The 20,876-nt window shown below is 36.0% G+C and overlaps 1 protein-coding gene across 1 annotated transcript; it reads right to left on the reverse strand.

Annotated features, from left to right (window-relative positions):
- Window positions 1-5,490: 5,490 nt before the first annotated feature.
- On the reverse strand, window positions 5,491-16,952 carry LOC107552474 (phosphatidylinositol transfer protein beta isoform-like). The gene is made up of 11 exons (XM_016234359.1): window positions 16,847-16,952; window positions 16,392-16,422; window positions 16,030-16,175; window positions 12,284-12,375; window positions 12,083-12,090; window positions 11,696-11,770; window positions 11,108-11,191; window positions 9,951-10,028; window positions 8,347-8,454; window positions 6,391-6,513; window positions 5,491-5,562 (listed from the first exon to the last, which is right to left on the reverse strand). The coding sequence occupies exons 1-11, from the start codon at window positions 16,933-16,935 to the stop codon at window positions 5,515-5,517; spliced, it is 882 nt and encodes a 293-aa protein (XP_016089845.1). The 5' UTR covers window positions 16,936-16,952; the 3' UTR covers window positions 5,491-5,514.
- Between the last annotated feature and the right edge of the window lie 3,924 nt (window positions 16,953-20,876).

The following is a 20,876-nucleotide window of genomic DNA, read 5'->3' on the forward strand; positions in this document are numbered from 1 at the left end:
GGGCTTCTACACTGGAGGACATTCTGCATTAGACCAATAATCTCAATATTGACACAGATTATTGCCACTTGTATATTGCACTATATGGTCTGAAAATGGCATTAAAGGCAGAGATCGCTGGGAATTTTTTTTAATAATAAATATAATCAAATCCTGCAGTCCACTAATCCCTTTAACCTCATCAGCTGATCACGCATTTCCACGAACTCCATGGCAAATCTGCTTAACTCACCCTTCTCTAGCTGATCTGCTAAGCCTGTGCTGCTGTTAAGAAACATCTGCTCCACGATGAACCTCTGTGCAGTCAGCATGCTGACAATACCTTCTATCATAACTATCCAAAACCTTGCTCTCTTTTAATATAGTGAACAACAAATATCTTCTGACCTGTAATAAAACTCATCTATTGTTTCTGATCTGGACAGGCAGCAGCCCAGATAAACCTCTGCGCCAGATGTGCTGAATGACCTCGCTAAGCCATTAATGATATCTGGTCTGTCACCGATCTGTTTCTCTTGAAATGCAACAGGGAGAATGCATACACAAGCACAGATTTACACAATATTACATCATAACCAGTGCATTCGTTCCAGGGTTCCTAAAACATATAGCTTAGAAGACTTATTTGCACTGCTGTGATTATTTAAATGTTTATGAACAGGGTATTTAGGATTATGTATGGGTGTGATATGGAGTCAGTGCATAAAGATTATTGCCTTAATGTTATCATCTGACATAAAAAATACATTAGAATTAAAGCTGCAAGCAGTGCAGAAAGGGCCCTCGCACCCGGAGCCACCTCCACCCGGTGCCCTCAGGAAAACAGTGAAAGGTGGGCAATATGCATTTAAAGTGGTTTATATTGGAGGAAAGTGTATAGGTGGCGCTATCAAGCCAATTTTGGAACTCATTCTAATTTTTATTTTTGTCATTTTAATATTGTATGTAGAGAATATTGTGCCTCAGGTCAGTTGTTAAAAAAAAAGGCAACACTTTATTTTAAGGTTTGTACTTTCAAACTCATGCTCAATCACTACTCTTCAAGGTTTGGAGATTGAAGTACGGTAGTATCTAAGTATAAATACTTGGGATTTTTAACTGATGATTCTCTTTCTTTTGGGCCTCATATTCAGTACCTTGTGAGAAAATTAACGTCGAAACTGGGCCTTTTTTAGAGTCAAGTATTGCCTTTCTTTTGCAGCAAGGAAGAGATTGGTAGCAGCTACATTTTTGTCAGTGTTGGATTATTGTGATATCATATACATGCAGGCACCTAAGCATTGTTTACAGGCGTTGGATTCAGTTTATCATGGAGCATTAAGGTTCATCACAAATTCAAAAGCCCTTACTCATCATTGTTTATTGTACTCTCGGGTTGGCTGGCCGGAGTTGTCATCCCGTAGACTTAAGCATTGGTACTTATTTATATATAAAATCATTTTAAGTTTACTTCCTTCGTATTTACAGCAGAATATTTTACAAAAAGGTGTAAAGAATTATGGTCTTCGCTCACAAGACTATTATCTTTTAAGCATCCCTAAAGTTTGTACTAATATGGGCAAACGAGCATTTAGTTATGCTGCTCCATTTGATTGGAATCGACTACAAGATAAGTTATGCTTAAAAGAGTTGGTATCACTAAATGATTTTAAACGTATTTTAAAGTATCTAATTGTAGTCATCTGATTGTAAATGTTTTGAGTGATTTGTGTATGTTTCTGTGTATGTAAACGAATGTATTTTGTTTTGTGTGTAACTAAATGTGCTGCCTATCTTGGCCAGGACCCGCTTGTAAATGAGATTTTAAATCTCAAGAGTTTTTAATTTCCTGGTTAAATAAAGGTAAATAAGGACCAATTCTCACTATTAACTAGCATGCATATTACTAGCATATTGGCTGTTTGTTAGTTATTATAGTAATTATAATTATAGTTATTAGTAATTATAAAGCACATATTCTGCATGACCATATTTTAGATCTTTTAATCCTACTCCATTCCTAAACTTAACAAGACTTACTATTAATATACAGCAAATTAGGAGTTTATTGAGGCAAAAGTCGTAGTTAATAGTTAACAGTGAGAACTGGACCTTAAATTAAAGTGTGACCAGGGGAATTAAAAAAAGATTATGTATTATATACGCTCACAAATTTAAGGTGCACTGAAAAGAAATGGGTGTAGACACAAAGGGGATACAAAGGAATTACAAGTAATACTGTGTGTAAAGAAAATTTGTCACTTGCTTTTTTTTTCTTTTTTTGTTGTTGTACAACTTGACATTCGTAGTCATTAAATCTAAACTTTTGTTAACCTGAGCGTTTTTAAAAATCAGATTAAAGTATTATAAATACAAATATTACATTTATTGTTAAACATTAATATTTATCATATTTATTAAATTTGGCAAAGAAACTAAATGTTTTAAGATTTTCCCTTATTTTAAGATTTTCACCCTTTTAATATTTCCTATCAAATCAAGTAAAGGAAGATGTCATGGCCAAACCCCAAACATTTTTATCACTGAATAGTCCAAGATGTTTTCTTTAGGAAACACCAGAACTTAAAACTATAGCATGCATGATTTCAGAACAAGTCACTGCACGGATGCCATATCGATATATGAAAATGAATACCTGGGTCCTATGATAATAGATGATGAACATTATGGGTCGCCCTGTCTGGAGCAGATGCAAATGACAGACATGGAGTCAGAGCATGTCTGAGGAAATTTGTAAAGATAAATGACATAATGCTGACCTACTTTCTTATTTATTTATTTTTATTATTTAATCCCACTGTATAGGCATTTTTTCCCCTCTGACGCTACATAATCCCTAATTTATCCACCACACTCTCCTTCTGTCTTCCTCTCATTGTATGCATGCAATCCAGTGTTGAAGTATTTAAATCAGGATGTTTTCTGTTTCTTAAAATGCTTAAAATCTTTATGATATAACAGGTTTATATCATAAAGTGTTCTGCTCAGTCTCTTCACCTCAGCATGTTCGGTGCGTGGGAGGACTTTAGAGTCACATTTTGATGAATGAAGCTTTCTTCCATCTAACATATAAAATGCACCCAAATGGCAAATTATCTCACTACTGATTAACAATTTTTACAACGATATGTGATAGGTGTGAACCTTTCCCAACACAAACATTCCATCCATTAATAACAAACAGTAATGCTAAATCTGTGACTTGTCCCTGTTTTATCTTCTCCACTCTTTTCTCTCCCTATAGTCCTCTTTTGCTTTCATCCTTTATATTAACAAACTTGATTGTTAATGTTTGTGCACGAGCTAGTCAGCACTTGCCATTTTTGCGAAGGCTCAGGATATATGGGGTGGATAAAAGTATTATGTAACTGTCAGATCAGCTACTGAATCTATTATATGTTATGCTTTTACAATATGGTTTGGTAATTTGTCTGTTAAATTTAGGTCACGACTTCAAAATGTGGTTAGGAGAGCCGGTGCTCCTAATTTATTTTCAGGAGATTTTTGAGAGGTCTGTGAAAAACCAGAGCCTTATAATTACTAGTGATTCAAGCCATATTCTCCATAAGGAGTAGCCTATGAGCTGATGCCCTCAGGTAGGAGATAGGGTACTTACCAACTTGAAAGTTAAATATGTACAAATTCTCCTTAATTACATTATAAATTACACTATTAAATAATACAAAATGATCTGTGTGGGGTGAGGGTATATGGGAAATGGGCATTGTGAAATGTATTTAGTGTAATATTAATATTGTGAAATTGTTGTTTTTTGTATAATTTTGTAAAGTTGACCTGCTTTCTTGACTGCTCAAGACAAATGTCTCTTTATGGAGACAATAAAGGATGCTAAATCAGTATAGCCCTAGTTTGCCATTCAATAGCCTTTTCATCCTTAACCGTGTTCATTGTGTCAATATATTGTCTGACTAAGAGATATAACATTTATTGAATGATAGGTTTACGAGCAAACAAATCAGCTCAAGATCATCTAAAATGTAGCTATACAGCATTTGTTTTAGATTTTAGTCCACAGAACTTTCATGGACACCTGGTCGAAAGGTTTAAGGCTAATTAAGTTTCACATAATAAGGTGACAAGGACCTTCTATGCTTTATTTGCGTAAATTATTCTGTACTGAAAACATGTCACTGTCGACGATCTAACATGCATACATATTTTCTGCAGTGTGTGGGATTGAAAAATCTGAAATTCTAGGCGAACTACACGAAGACCTGAAGGACGTCTGTACAAAACCAAACCACTAGAGGACGCTGTTGATCACGGATGAGAGAACGAGGTCATGCACGGATTATGATTATGAATCCAAATTGAGGATTTAATTTAAAATCACATAAACGGTAAGATGCTTTATTTATATTTTAGTTTTTGTACCTGCAAACATAAGAAGCATCACAAAAACAAATGTCGTTTCAATTAAGTCAGGATGTTAATCATGCTTGTTAAATGAATGTTGTTACTCCGTCTACAGAAAAAGATTAGCTTGCTATTCAAAAAAGCCAAAATCTGATATCAACGAAAAGAATCAAAGGAAGCACACAGCTCATGGTAGTCAATGATGTGTTCTTTATTTGTTGTTACAGTATTGTAAATTGTACTTCACTCTCCAAAAATTACTATTCTGAGAATTGACATATGATCGTCTTTAACCACCCGAATTGCTCCACAACTTGTAGCATTCAAAATCAACATGTAAATTGTACTTCACTCTCCAAAAATTCAGACCATCCCCACCCGAGCGGAGGGGCGTGGCCTGTGGCATGTCAGTCAAAGGTGGGAGGGGTTTCAAGGCTCTTCCACTCAGTTTAAAAATGAAACCATATCCATCCACTGCTCTCAATGACATCCGCACTGCAATCAGTGCAGAACCAGACAACTAAACCAGAAAACCGTTATGCTTAAAGCCACATGAGTTTAACAAGCCTTTAATCTCAAATCTTTCTTTTATCTGACATCAATGATCCTACCTCTTGAGGCATTTACAAGTTCTACCGATATTTCCTGAACAACATGACAGATTTAACAGAATTAAGAAGTAAATTACTTAGTCATTTATTTATGTTCAAAATACATGTAGTGAAATGTTTCCTCAGACTCTCTGAGGAACTGGCTTGGGATTCGTTACTCCACTGGCGCACTCTGTAAAAAGCTGATGGTTGCAAAGTGAACCAAAACCCATTAAACAGTTATAATACTTAATTATAAAAAGAAATGCCGGTATCACTTAACACGTCTTAAGTGAATCCAAAAGAATTTGGCAGCAAATGATGAGGTTTAAAGTCAGACTGCACAAACCATGGATACACATGCATACTGTGCACATTCACTTAAACACATTCACGCTCATGTTAATGGACATGTCCTTGGTAAGGGATGACAGTATCCTGTTTGGAAGGGCTTGATGATGTGGCACGTTGTGATTGGCCACGAGGGCTGGAGGAGGTCAAATAAAAAGTAGCCCCTGTTGTGTTTCTTCCATTCTTTTGCCTCTCCCTAGTCCTCGCCTGCTTTCATCCCTCGCACAGACCCTTGGCTACGCATCTGAAAATTTAAATAAACAGATTTAATAGTAATCCGTCACATGCAAGTGCACTACCATTCTTAAGTTTGTGGTAAGATTTTTTTTACATAAAGAAATGAATACTTTTATTCAGCTAGAACAGATTCATCAAAAGTGACAGTAATGACATTTTAAAAATTGCTGTTCTTTTGAATTTTCTATTTATCAAAGAAAAAAAAATGTATCACAATTTTCCACAAAAATATTAAACAGCACATCTGTTTTCAACATTAATAACAAGAAGAAAAGTTTCGGTAACTCTTTATAGTAAGGTCTCATTAGTTCATGTTAGTTAAGGCATTAACTAAAATTAAATAACAATGAGCAATACATTTGTTAAAGTATTTATTAATCTTTGTTTACAATAATATAATAAAAATACAACTCTTCATTGTCAGTTCATGTTAGCTCAGCTCTATTGAAAAATATTAACATCCAACTTTTGATTTGAATAATGCATTGGTAAATGTTTAAGTAGTTTATTTCACATCAACTAAATGAAAACTACTTTTAATGTAGGCTAGTTATCTAAAGTTAAAGAATGAAACATTATTGTAAAGTGTTCAATTATTATTACTGTATTTTTGATCAAATGCATGCAGCATTGGTGAGCATAAGAGACGTTTCAAAAACATCAAAATGACCCAAAACTTTGGAACGACAGAGTAAGTCCAGCTTTATGTCACACAAAACTGGTAAGACTGTAACTGCAGGTATAAATCATCTCCATTAATCTTCTCAATAAATCAGAATGTCATTCTGTTGATGTGGGCAGAACTGCGTTGCATGCTTTCTACAGAAACACATACCTGGTCCAGCTCTCTCTGTGTCTCTTCCTCCATCCTACGAATGTCATCCATAGTGAGGTCCACCCAGCGGTCCAGCCAACAGAAGAGTTGCCGATGGAAATTAGTGAAAAGCCTTTTCTCCTGCTACTCAAACAGAGAGAGAGATGGGGTTGATATTAGTACAACAGTATGAACAAAGACTTAATAACACCTAACAAGAGCGGTCAAATCACCAAAAATATATCAAACTAGTACAGCATAGTTTGTTTGTTTGTTTTTTAACACCATGTCAGCTTCTGTGGCTATTTTCACGTTAAGAAAATGTTGGTAACATTTTAGCTTAGGGACCAATTCTCACTATTATCTAGTTGCTCATTAGCATGCATATTGCTAGCAGATTGGCTGTTTGTTAGTACTTATAAAGCACATATTATTGTCTTATCCTGCATGACTATATTTTAGATCCCTTAATCCTAACCAGGTGCAGCTCATCTATATGGGCAGGTGAGAGCCATTGGGTCAGATTTTGAGACTGCCCCGTTTATTTTCACGTTACCTTACGTGAACCTCGCTCCACCAAGACGATATCAATCCGCTTCAGCTATTTGTCTGCAACAGGTCAGTAACTAGTTGGCATGTCTGTTTTTTTTTTTTAATGTGGAGTAGTGGATCAAATTACCAAAGTATAAATTCTTTAGTTTAAATGTGCTCACATGAATAGCCTTTATATGGTTCTATTCTGTTTGTTTTTTTACTATTCTGAGAATTTTAACCACCCGAATTGCTCCACAACTTGTAGCATTCAAAATCAACATTTGGAGGTGATAAATGCTATATTAAGGCAATCATAATACAGCATTTTACGCGTGTTCTCCAAGCCTATCAATCAACATTAGCACGCCACCCACAGGATAACGCAAGGACATCTCTAACAAATTTTGTCCGCATGTGTTCAGAGATTAGAATATAAAGTTTACAAAATGTTTTTCATATATTAGTGCTACGACCCATAATCTGCCCCACCTAAATTTATGGTCAGGAGCCGCTACTTGATTCCTAACCAACACCTAAACATAACTACCTTACTAACTATTTATGAGCAGTAATTAGGGGTTTATTGCGGCAAAAGTTGTAGTTAGTTAATATTGAGAATTGGACCTTAAAAAAATGTGCCCAAAAAGTTATGGTAAAAACTTGGGTTTTGTTATGGTAAAAAAAAACTACATTTGGTTTAACTTAAATTATAAGTTAGTGTTAAATTCTTTGTAAGTGTTAACTGAGTAAAAAAGGTTTCTCACAGGGTTAAAACCAACACAATCTAATAAAACATGCTTCAGGCATAAAGGGTTTTTACAGAAAGAACATATGAGTGGATCTTCTTGTGTGTCGTCCTGGAATGGCCCATTTGGCAACGATATAAAAATCTAGTCCCATTGGTTTGAAAATCGATAGGAACTTCTTCTCCCAACATTAGGGCTGATTTCATGGTTTGTTCATAATTCATAGTATATAGATTCCACTCTGTTTGCCATTTGTTATTAATATAGGAATGAATTATTGGCTGCTGATAATGCCTTTTTTTGCAGCAGTGTCTGCCTTCTCATTGGCTGTGATTCCAGTGCCCAGGTACCCAACAAAACCAGATATTACATTTGAGACCCACTAGATCCAGCAGACAGGACTTTGAATCTGTAATTTTAAGAAAATTTCTCTGTTGCATAGTCTTTATGTAATCCAATTCCAATATTATGAAAATTGAGCTGTTTAGGGATATATATTCCTCTTTTTTGGTGGTTTATGCAGATGATACATGGTCCTAATTTTTTGCTCTGTAAGTAACTATAAGGATATGTGATAGAATCATTTCTCTGACGTAGAGGAGCTGTTGTTGAAAGTCAACCAGTACAAGTAAGTAACAAGTAAATTTAGTCTTTTTGTGGTGGTGCCATATTGAATTCTTCGGTGCTGATGGATCACCTTATGAATGAAGTTCTCCACACGTCCCTGCAGACCCCACCAGCGAAAGTGAACCGTTACCAGCTTGTACGCTGTCATATAGGGACAGTTACCATTATGAAGCTCTTTCTGTAAGAGACAGAGATGGGTGGGTGCATGAGGAACAGATATTGTAAATAATCACTCATTTTGATAGTTCAATACAATCGATGTGAACAGAAACTGTGCATTCAAGACTGAATGAGAATCAGAGTATCAATAACAATGACAACATTAGCTCAGTTCTCTGAAAAAAATTAATCCAAAATGGCAGACAAGGCAAGAGAAATGTTGATTTCAAATAAACCGCTTTCAGTATTTAAAAGGATCAATAAAAAAAAAGTAGCTTCCTGTATTTTAAATGGAAAACTGTTTAACTCTAGTGCCATGCCAGCTACAACAGATATATTTAAGGCAAGAATCAAGTGAAAAATAGAAAACGAAATAAATAACTATACCATATATGCATAAAAGATTTTTAAATTTCACCTTTTATAAACAGAAAATCCAACTAAATCATACAAAATCAACAAAAAGTAAAGACTCCTAGAAGAGTTCAAGACCTCACAAACATGCTTCATAGATAATGGACTCTGGCATAAGGTGCATAAAGAAGGATGTTCAACCATTAACAAAAATTTGTAGGATGCTGCCTTTAGGTGCAGCAGTCACATTTTACTGTTGTTCACTGAATTTTCATGGACAAAATCCATTTTTTTTCAATAGAAATCCACACAATCTGAAATCTAAAAATCTGGATTTGGTGTGAAAGTGAATTCTGTGTGCGTGCTAGGGATGTAACGGTATGACAATTTCTTATCACGATTATAGTGACCAAAATGATCACGGTTATCAGTATTATCACGGTATTGTTAAAATGTGCTGGAAATGTTCAAAAAGAGTAGCGTGGTTTCGTTATGCTTTCAGTTTCGTTTGCCTTTTGATGTTTCTCATATGCAACAGAAATGCAGCACTTATGAGTTAAACAATGCGGTGGTCGCGCCAGTGCGACCGCACACAAAATTTAGTCGCACGGGCAGAAAAAATTATCGCAAAATGCACCCATTTGGTCGCACTCTGGAGCCCTGTGCAGTACAGTATTTATTTATCCTCAGTTGTTCAAATTGCGGTAATCGAATACGGTTATAGTGATCATTAAAATATGAAACGGTAATACTAACCATGGGGTATTTTATCACAATTTATCGTCAAACCGGTAATCGTTACATCCCATTACACTATTGCCAATAGGCGATGGACCTGTAAAAGGCATTTTTCTATATAGGCAGCATTCATCAAGGCAGCTCACTAGGGGTTAAGAAAAGAGCTGTTGTGTTTCAAAATTCATATATGTGACCCTGGACCACAAAACCAGTCTTGAGTCGCTGGGCTATAGTTGTAGCAATAACCAAAAATACATTGTATGGGTCAAAATTATTGATTTTTCATTTATGCTAAAAATCAATATGATATTACGTAAAGATCATGTCCTTTCAGATCATGTATAAATCTCAATTTCGAAAAATTGACCCTTATGACTGGTTTTGTGGTCCAGGGTCACATATGAGTATGGCGTGTTTGTGTACCTTCCATTCAGGTCCCAGAGGTCCTCTCCCAGTTTTCTCCGAGTGGTAGATGGCAGGGTCCTCTTCTGGTTTATAGTCCTGAGAGACGAATGAAACAGAGATGGAGGGATGAGGAAGGAAGAGGAGAAATATAAAAGCAAAATAGCAGGTCAACAGTGAATTCTGTGCTTATGTATGGATTTGATTGAAATCTGTAGGATTTTAATGACCTCAACATGAAGCAGAATAAGACTAAAGCCGGGCTCACACTACAAGGAGTTTTAAAATCCTGACGATTATGAAATCTGGTTGCAGCACACACAAGGAGAATCTTTGCAGATTATCTTCCCTCAAATCTTAAACATGCACACACTACAAGATTTTAACATTGTGGCGCATCACACACTACAAGATATTATTAAGATTATCATGCCAGAGGGAGCGCCTGACGTGATCTCACGCAGCAGATCGTCATTGATATTTCAGTGATGTTTACATATGTTAGCTAGCGTGCTAGCTGCTTTCTACACTCACCCGGTACATTCAAAACTGAGGAGATTTCACTCCAGCGCTTCTCTTTCTCCTTATGGTTGTGATACGTTTTCAACACATTATACAGACAGTCGTGTTACTATAAAACGTCAAGAAGCAATTTCCTCTGTCTCCACTATCCAACAGGACCGTACAGCAGCTGTTTTGCGGTCGTCTACACTCACCCGGTACATTCAAAACTGAGGAGATTTCACTCCAGCGCTTCTCTTTCTCCTTATGGTTGTGATACGTTTTCAACACATTATACAGACAGTAATGTTACTATAAAACGTCAAGAAGCAATTTCCTCTGTCTCCACTATCCAACAGGACTGTACAGCAGCTGTTTTGCGGTCACGTATTGGCTATTGTGAAAGTACTGACGTAATCATATAGCCGTCATCATCCCGATTTAAATCCTAAATATTAAACATGTTTGATATGATCGGGGCGGCCCCGATTTGTGTGCGAGCAGATCGGGAGGTGCAAGGATTAATTCTCGGGAAGGGGAAATTGGTGCTAAATCGGGCTAAAAATCCTATAGTGTGAGCCAGGCTTAAGACTGTAAAGCCGAGCGTCTTTAGCACTAATACCAATTCTGGATCTATAATTTGACAAAGACAGAAATGCACTTGTAATTCAACTCACCACATCATCCACCTGAGAGCGATCAGCTATATCGATCGGCACAATCTCAATGTCCTCCCACTCCTCAGGAGGAAGACCATGAGGCTGCATGAGAGGAAGAATAAAACATTTCAGTGCGATTTACTAATAGATGAGACTTTCAAATTCACCTATTCATACAACAGGATCAAATAACGGTTGTATGAACAAACAACTTAAGTCAGATCTCTTTTCTATTCACAACTGTGAATAAGCCTGTAACCATATTGACAATAGCTAAATTTGGAAATTAACAATTGTGAAGTCCATAATACAGGAAAGTCTGATCAGAATTAACATTTTATTTAATAAACAAATCTAATTGAGGCGAAAGATTATTTATCAACCATCCATCTTAACCAACATCAGCTTCTAATGCTTTTTATTAATTTTAATAATGTCTGCATTTGCGTTGCACGCAGACTAAAAAAAATTGGTGAAAGACGCTCTGGTTGAAAGACTCCACCTGTAGCATCTTTCGCAGAGTTACTGTATTTGGCACATAAAGTTGCAGATAAAAGTTTCTGATGATCACGTAAAGGTGCTGATGAACTGTGTATTAACACTCACATTCTCAGTTGTTCCCGTGTCTGGTTTATGCCAGGTTTCAATCTTAATGAAGAAATCATCCTTCATGTATTCATTCTGAAAAGCAGAAGGAGAGCTTCACAAACTGAATCCATTTTAATAGTGTTTAGATCAAAACAGTGAGACATGCTGACTAAAATCTGGTTCAGCAAAAACAACCTGTGAGCAGTCTAGAATAGTAGTCGACCGATATGGGTTTTTTGACAGCCGATGCCGATATCTTGGAAAGCAGGGTGGCCGATAAAAAGCTGATAAAATTTTCTTTATTTTAATTAATATTCAAGGCCGACACACCGGCCTTGGCGATATATCGGTCGACCACTAGTCTAGAATGATCTCAGAGCATGACGATTTCAAAATTACACTTACTGTAACGACTGCGGTGTTCCATAATTGATTCAGTTGTGCGAATGAAGAGAACAATGACATTGACGATGAGAAAGTGATTTTTTGTATAGATCAGTAATTTATCAATGCATTAAATGCAAAAGGTAGAATTATAGACTCATTCATATATCATTTTATTTTATCTTTATTTACACATGCACAAAATAATTTGTATTTACTAACTAGTGCGACAGTATGGGTAGGCGTTCCAGGCTTTCTCATGAAAAACCAGGGCTCCTTCAGGGGCAAACATCTGAATAAAACCGGGAACCTTGCTGTAAAAGACAAAATTAATATTCATAATATTACTGGTGAATAGTTGTAAAACAGAGAAGTTGTCAAAAGGGCTGCATGCCATTAATAATAAGACTCAGAAGACCAATTAAAAAATGCTTGTCTTCTCAAAGTGGTTTTGTATATTTATTTTAAACAATGCCATAAATAAGAGTAATTTTATGAATATTATCCTTCAAACATAGTATTTGTTTGATAAGCAAGCAAACACAATAAAACATTAAAGCAAGGGTCAAGTATATAGATGTCACATTGTTTTATGTTATAATTATGTGTTATTACAATTACCTTTAACATCTTTGGAATTATTTCATTGCTTACATTTTGATGAAAAGTCTATTATTGTGACTTAAGTCATGTAATGTTACAACATGTTCCATGATTAAGTCAAATCTTTTTTTTTAACTAGGCAATGTCCAAATGCTGTTGTTGTTGTTTTGTTTAGTTTTTTCCTTAGCAAGACAAAGTAAAAAGTGTGGAACTTGCCCCAGTCTTCCCCATACAGTACTGATTGGGGTCTTTTCAGATTTTTCAATATTTTTGAAAGTCTCTTATGCTCACCAGGGCTGCATTTATTTTATCAAAAACACAATAAAAACTGGAATATTGTGAAATAATATTATTATAATATTTATAATAACTGTAGAATATGTTTTAAAACGTCATTTATTCCTGTAATGGCAAAGCTGAATTGTCACATGATCTTTCAGAAAAATCATTCTAATATTCTGATTTGGAGCTCAAGAAACATTTCTTATTATTTACTGTTACTTTTGTACAATTCAATGAAAACTTAATCTTTTTCTTTAAAAAGAATTTACGAACACATGCTGAATTGAGTGCCTGCCTGTGATGAGGAGATTGTGAATAAAAAAAAAAGAATATTAGTTTAATTTAAAATAAACATTTGCATTTGAATGTTAGGAGTACGTCAGGGAGCGTCATCAGTGGCGCATGAGATGCAGTGATAATGATGTTAATGGTGTTGCATTTTAATGTTTTGTTAGGCTACATTTACTCTTGGCATTAACATGATCTGATCAAGCAGATCGGATCATCAGTCAATCAGGACACGGCGAGTTTACCCTTGGCAACATCAGCTGACTTCTCGATCTGGATAACCGATCGGATCTGTATTTCCCGTGCAATATTTAAATAAGTCTGCGGTGCAAAGTCGACCTGAAGTGGTGGGTTTTCTTTTGAAAAAGAAATGCGGGACATTTTACAAATCAAAATAAAAGACAGATCGGGAGAGAGGGGGCAGCATTTTGCGTGATGTCGACCTGCGAATGCAGACACGATGGCTGGATTGCGTTTACATTACACTGAGATCCGATCACAATGCGTCCTCGACTACCTCTGGACCAGGACACGCTGATCGGATAACATTCCAATCAAAAGCGCGTTTACACTTGTCTTTTCAATGTGTATGTGGACAACATCCAGATACAGGTCGCATGTTAATGCCAAGTGTAAACGCAACAGTCTAGCCACGAGATGTGCCGCCACTGTGTTATGCATTCAAAATATTAGAAAAATATAGAAGCTCAATGCAGAGAAGATCTTGATTAGGTGAAAACCGAAACCAAGCCATTCACACATATTCAGCGCATTTTTAGATGGACAAATATGACTGCTGCACTCGCGCCTCACACAAGAGATGTAGCCATGCAAAGTTAAAACAGTTTAAACTTAGAAAACACGTCATGAATTTGTGGTGGTTTATTCCTTTTCACTGCGTCTCATATGTTTTTAAATGCATTCTGCGTGATGGGCGATTCAGCTCTTTGTATTAAGCAATGCATAAATACATGATGCTGTTTTGTTCATAATTGTTTATGCAATTTACGAAATTATATTTGATTTATATGAGTTAATTTAGACGTAATGCAGGTTTTTTTATAGACATTTATTTATTTGCATTGACAATTTACATGTGCTGCATTATTTTGCTCATTGCGCCCTCCTGTGGCCTTGGAAGACAAGCCAAAAGTTTCCTTAAAAGGTTAGTTTTTGGGTGAACTAACCCTTTAAGAACTATTTAATCTGCATATAAAACATTAGAAATGAGATATTTGCTTAATTTTTATTGTGTGTTTGACTGTTAAAACAAATAATATCTGTTGTTTGTCTCAATAAATTGGGTTAATTAAAAAATACTGTGGTTAAATTTAAACATTTTTTTTCTATTGCACTTTTTTACAAAGGGTTATAAAAAATGTCAATAATTATCGATAACGAACGATATGAAACATTATATCGTTGATACATTTTTTAGCTATAACACCCAGCCCTAACACACATATACATATATATATATACACACACACACACGGTATCTCACAGAAGTGAGTACACCCCTCATATTTTATTATATCTTTTCATGTGACAACACTGAAGAAATGACACTTTGCTACAATGTAAAGTAGTGAGTGTACAGCTTGTATAACAGTGTAAATTTGCTGTCCCATCAAAATAACTCAACACACAGCCATTAATGTCTAAACCGCTGGCCACAAAAGTGAGTACACCCCTAAGTGAAAATGTCCAAATTGTGCCCAAAGTGTCAATATTTTGTGTGGTCACCATTATTTTCCAGCACTGCCTTTACCCTCTTGGGCATGGAGTTCACCAGAGCTTCACAGGTTGCCACTGGAGTCCCCTTCCAGATGTTAGAGACCTTGTGCTTTACTGCTGTATGGTCTTGGCCACCGTGCTGCAGCTCAGTTTCAGGGTCTTGGCAATCTTCTAATAGCCCACGCCATCTTTATGTAGAGCAACAATTTAGGGCTGCACGATAAATTGCATGCGATATTTAACGCGCATCTTGTCAGAAAAGCCGGTTCTGTAATCAGCAGTAAATCTCCATCACGTGCGGGCTTTCACATTGAGCAGCATTAACTACACAGAGCCGTTGTTCACTGACGAATTGCGCCAAAAATCGCGCGAATATGAATGTGGTTTGGCGCTCAATGTGAAAGCCCGCACGTGATGGAGATTTACCGCTTTTTTTTTCAGATCCTCAGAGTTCTTTGCCATGAGGTGCCATGTTGAACTTCCAGTGACCAGTATGAGAGAGTGAGAGCGATAACACCAAATTTAACACACCTGCTCCCCATTCACACCCGAGACCTTGTAACACTAATGAGTCACATGACACCAAAAATGGCTAGAAAATGGCTAATTGGGCCCAAATTGGACATTTTCACTTAGTGGTGTACTCACTTTTGTGGTCAGCGGTTTAGACATTAATGGCTGTGTGTTGAGTTATTTTGAGGGGACAGCATTATATATTATATTATATATATATTATATATATGTTATACAAGCTGTACACTCACTACTTTACATTGTAGCAAAGTGTAATTTCTTCAGTGTTGTCACATGAAAAGATATAATAAAATATTTACAAAAATGTGAGGGGTGTACTCACTTCTGTGAGATACTGTATATTATATATATATATATACTGACCCTGAGTTAACGGCAGTGTATATGTCACTACATAGCACTACAACAGTAAGTGTAACTGTTATACAGTAGATGATTCTGCTAGAGGTTTCAACAACAATTCTGTGATAAAGTGAAACCAGCATGGCTGTCAACATCATTAAAGCCTTTACACATGCTCTCACCTGTGTATGTGGTAGATCTTGTGGGTGTACTGGCCCTTCTCTCCATCCTTCTCATAAGGTTCATTTCGGAGGACCTCAATCCCTTCTCCTCCCCCTGTGTTGTTCTTACTGGCCTCTGCAACCGAGTACAGTTGGCCAACCTGGTACTGAGAGGGGGGGCGAGGGGGTGTTACATAAATTACTAGTGGCAACTGTCCGCCAGTTCACAGCACAATAGAGACAAACAATGTAATGCAGAAGAAGTGCTGCTGACTCCATTAAAGTGAAGGAAGCTGTCTAAATATTTGTTTAACCAGAAACACAGATACCCATTGATCACAGAATACACAGCAGCCGGTTACTGAAAAAGCAGGTACTCTTACCTCTTCTACTGAACATGGCAACAGCACCTGGCTTAAAAGAGAAGTGAGCAGAGGTTAAATACAGCTCAGACTCATTTATTCTCTCATATCATTGACAACTGCCTCGCGCCGCGCCTGTATAACGGGCGTGTCGTTAGCTGGCCCCTCTTTATTTTGCGATAAACCGGCATTTTAACACCCAGCAGAGTCTGAACTCAATATATTACTCTGATTAAATACGCATCCTATCATACTTTGATGAATAACGGCGTTGGTGGGGACGAGGTCTATAAAACACTCTATAATGCTGTATCAGGCAGGCTAAGCGGCTAGCGCCCGTCCTGCACATCCAAATCACGGGCTTAAAATGATCTGTTTATTATGCCATATGGCAAATTGTTTAAAATACGGCAGCCGCTGACTATAAAATATAACGTAACTGAATCCAGTTAATGTATACAGTAAAAGCCACTCACTATTGCTTGATGAGTACCATCCCGAATCTGGACAGAACGGTACATTCAACAACAGACCGCGCTCGCCGGAAATGAGCCACGCGCGTCATCAGTGGAGAGGGGCGTGAGGAGGGCACGCAGGGGTTTGAGAAGAGAGACCATGATGGGAAGGGCATTTCGTGGGACAGTCGTGGGACTATCAGTCTTTTTTGACATAATTGAAACAGTAGAGAGTATTCTTCTGTTTCCTTATAATAATCTCGCCCTGCTCAGTAATTTCTTTTCAATTTTGTTCTACCATGCTGAAAAAGTAACAGTTTACATTTTTTTTTGTTCTTGGCTGGTTTAGGATGGTCTGCAAACCTAACAAATGCCCCATTCATATCTTTATCCCATAGACAGATAGACAGATAGATAGATAGATAGATAGACAGATAGATAGATAGATAGATAGATAGACAAATAGATAGATAGATAGACAGACAGATAGATAAACAGATAGATAGGTAGATAGACAGAGAGACAGATAGATAGATAGATAGATAGACAAATAGATAGATAGACAGACAGATAGATAAACAGATAGATAGGTAGATAGACAGAGAGACAGATAGATAGATAGACAGATAGACAGATAGATAGATAGATAGATAGACAGATAGACAGATAGATAGATAGATAGATAGATAGATAGATAGATAGATAGATAGATAGATAGATAGATAGATAGATAACGCAATCAGATTACTTTTTTTAAGTAACTAAGCAGAGCTGGGTAGTAACTGTTTCCAGATTCCAAAAATTAAGTACTTGTAATTAGATTAAATTACATTTTAAAATACTCATAATCAGACTACAGTTACTTTTTTATTGATTAGGCTACATGATTACATATTATTCACACAATAGCAATAAATTATTCATAATTTATTGATTCTCCCTAATTCTTCTTTTTCATCTTTTAAATGTTCCTTTCTAAGATATTGTACCGCATTCATTCAGAAAGTCTTCCAGTTTTGTGGACATTCACACATGTAATGCAGGGATTCCCAAACGTTCCTGTCATCTGAACCTGGTTTACCTATATTTACTTGAAGTACCCTGAGATTTTAAAATAAATATTTTGATAATTATCACATTTGCATGTTCACAGTTCTCTGGCGTTGGTTAATGGTCACATGACATGCATGTAAACAAATTTCATTTTTTTTAATAAGTGTTTTATTTTGATTGATGATATTTTTAAACAATTTATTAAAATTTTACATTATTATGGTTTAATTATTAGCTTTTCATTAAACTCATGAATCCCCTGCAGTTCCTTTACGAACCCCAGTTTGGGAATCCTCGACGTAATGTTTAATGCACTTCATGTTGTTAATAACAATTGAATATATTTTCTTACTCTTACTCTATTTTACATCAATATGGTACAAGATTGTCCTATTTAAACCAATGTGATAAATTAATTTGGGTTTAGTAATCTAAAAATAATCAAAAAGTAGTCTGTAATGGATTACGTTACTAACTACAATTTTTGTCATGTAATTTGGAATGAGTAATGGACTACAGATTGTAAGTAATCTACCCAGCTCTGCTAGTAAGGTAACTAATGCATTACTTTTTGCATTTACAAGAAAACAGCTTAGTTACTTTTTAAAATAAGTAATGCCAGTTACTTTGTTTTCCCATTTATTGACTGACAGCTCTCCTGTCCCTGGAGTAAGTGCAGAGGTTTTCTGTACACGGTGTAAACATGATGGTTACTGTAATTCTACACTAAATGTGAACATGCATTTACTCACAATAAATATTTTTGAATATACAAACAAGAAATTATGGTAGAAATGATACTTTTCAACGAAATTAAAACGCCAGTAGGTGCCAGTAGTGTTTAATGAGTGAGTCATTGAGTCGTTCATTCAAACGATTTGTTCAAAGGACAGATTCATCAGATGTTTATGCATGGTCTAATGAAACTTTGATTCAACCGATTCTTTCAAAACACGGAATCAATCAGCAATGAATCGGCTGGTTGCTGTGAAATGCGTTGTGTTTCCGCCTAAAATGTAAGTGACCTAATATTATTGTATTTGCTTATTGAACTGTTTATAGAACTATTCAACAGTCGTAAGGGCGAAAACGTTGTTTGGTATTGCCTGACTAACTGCATTTTAAATATAAAAACTTTCCATTTTGAATTTTTACCTCAGGATGCTGAGTGTCTTAGTGTTGCGCATTTTGATTTCTCCTGGAGAGGCTGCGTCAGCCTCGCCTCAGCAGCGCAAACTTATTCCGTCAATAGATACATAATATACAGTCTATGTGACGGGGCACATACCCCCAGACAGCCCCGGACCAATTTAAACCCTGAATGTTGGTAACCAAACCGTTTTGGTGACTCCCAAAAACATAGAAATTTCTCAAAATATCTGGTTAGGTTCCACAAAAAAGAAAGTCATACAGTGGGGGGGGGGGGGGGGGGGGGGGGGTAGACTGTCCCTTTAAGATGAATGAAAACATAAGCTGAGTCTGTTTAACTACTTACTAGTACTGTATTTAGTTAATTTTATTAGTTTCTATTTGGTTTGTTTTTATTACTGTCTCTTTAACCCAGACTGCTGTAACCACACTTTGGCATCTGTAAAATGATTTTATCTTCATGTTATGTAATCCATTAGTTACTATAGATACAGCCTTTATGCATTTCACTGTTAAGTAATAATCAAGTAAACCTATGTTGAGTTAGCTTAGGCCAACTTAGAGTCAATCAATTTTAGGCATGCATTCACATTTGAGAACATTAAGTAAGAAACATCTAAAAAAAAACAGTCTTTTGTAACATTTTGTTTATATTTTTAATAGTTTATTGAGAATGTTCAGATCCTTGAAAAAAAACTTTCATATGGAATATGGCACAACATTAATGCCTACAATTGGAATACACACACAGAAAACTCCACATTTCAACAGTCAGCATGCTGAACACTTTCTATTTATTTCTTAATGTGCAGATAACACATTAAATACCATTAGCAGTCTTATACACGTACATTAGCATTTCATATAACATGTAGCAGAACAGATATACCTAACAAAAATACATTTTATATACAATCTTTCGAATGTAAATTTAAATGCTCAACTGCAATCTTTGAACAATATTGTAATATTCTCCAAAAAAATAAAAATAAAACCGAATGCAGCATACAATGCGCCATAAAATCAGCAGTAGTGGTCCACAATATGGGGGTAGAATTGTTGCTTAATTTGCAAATAAATAGATTATGATCCACAAATAAATAGAATTGAATTCACAAATAAATAAAATGAGATTTGCAAATAAAAAACATATTCACAAATATATATTTATGTCACAACCACAATTTTGCCTGGCATTTATTTGTGAATCGCGTCCTGTGCATTTGTAAATAGCTGCACGCATTTGTGAATCGTGTCCTGTGCATTTGCGAATTGTGAAACATTTCTTGCGTCAAGTGCTGACAATCCACAAATACGTGGACTCCACCCACCGTCTACTCAAGCCAATCAGATAACAGCCACATTCGCTGACCAATCGTAGCACGATCTCGCTATAGCCAATCACGTTTTGCTTTACAATCAGGGCGGTCTCGTCCTGAGATAACTTAATGCATCTGCATTGGCTCAAATAGGTCATATAAGAGCCATACAATGGGTACAGTAAAAGATGTTTAAAACTGGATTTCGTTAGACCATTAGGCGTGCAGCTATCTACAAATGCACAGGACGCGATTCACAAATAAATGCCAGGCAAAGTTGTGGTTGTGACATAAATATATATTTGTGAATATGTTTTTTATTTGCAAATCTCATTTTATTTATTTGTGAATTTAATTCATGTTTGTGAAACTTTAAGATTTATTTGTGGATCTCATTCTATTTATTTGTGGATCATAATCTATTTATTTGGAATTAAGCAACAATTCTACCCCCATACCACAACAACGTCCAACTAAATGGTCCACAAATTCTTAAACAACAAATTATGTAAATGGAATTACAAAGAAAC

This window comes from Sinocyclocheilus grahami, unplaced genomic scaffold, assembly GCF_001515645.1.
Source record: "Sinocyclocheilus grahami isolate Dianchi unplaced genomic scaffold, SAMN03320097.WGS_v1.1 scaffold451.1, whole genome shotgun sequence".
NCBI lineage: Eukaryota > Metazoa > Chordata > Actinopteri > Cypriniformes > Cyprinidae > Sinocyclocheilus > Sinocyclocheilus grahami.

What these genes read in the sequence shown, in the direction of transcription:
- LOC107552474 (XM_016234359.1), bottom strand. Translation starts at nt 16,935, where the DNA reads ATGACGCGCGTGGCTCATTTCCGGCGAGCGCGGTCTGTTGTTGAATGT. An exon ending in TGCCATGTTCAGTAGAAGAG is followed by an intron (nt 16,176 to 16,391) that starts GTAAGAGTACCT and finishes CCCCCCTCTCAG; the next exon opens with TACCAGGTTGGCCAACTGTA. An exon ending in CTCTGGGACCTGAATGGAAG is followed by an intron (nt 8,455 to 9,950) that starts GTACACAAACAC and finishes TGTCTCTTACAG; the next exon opens with AAAGAGCTTCATAATGGTAA.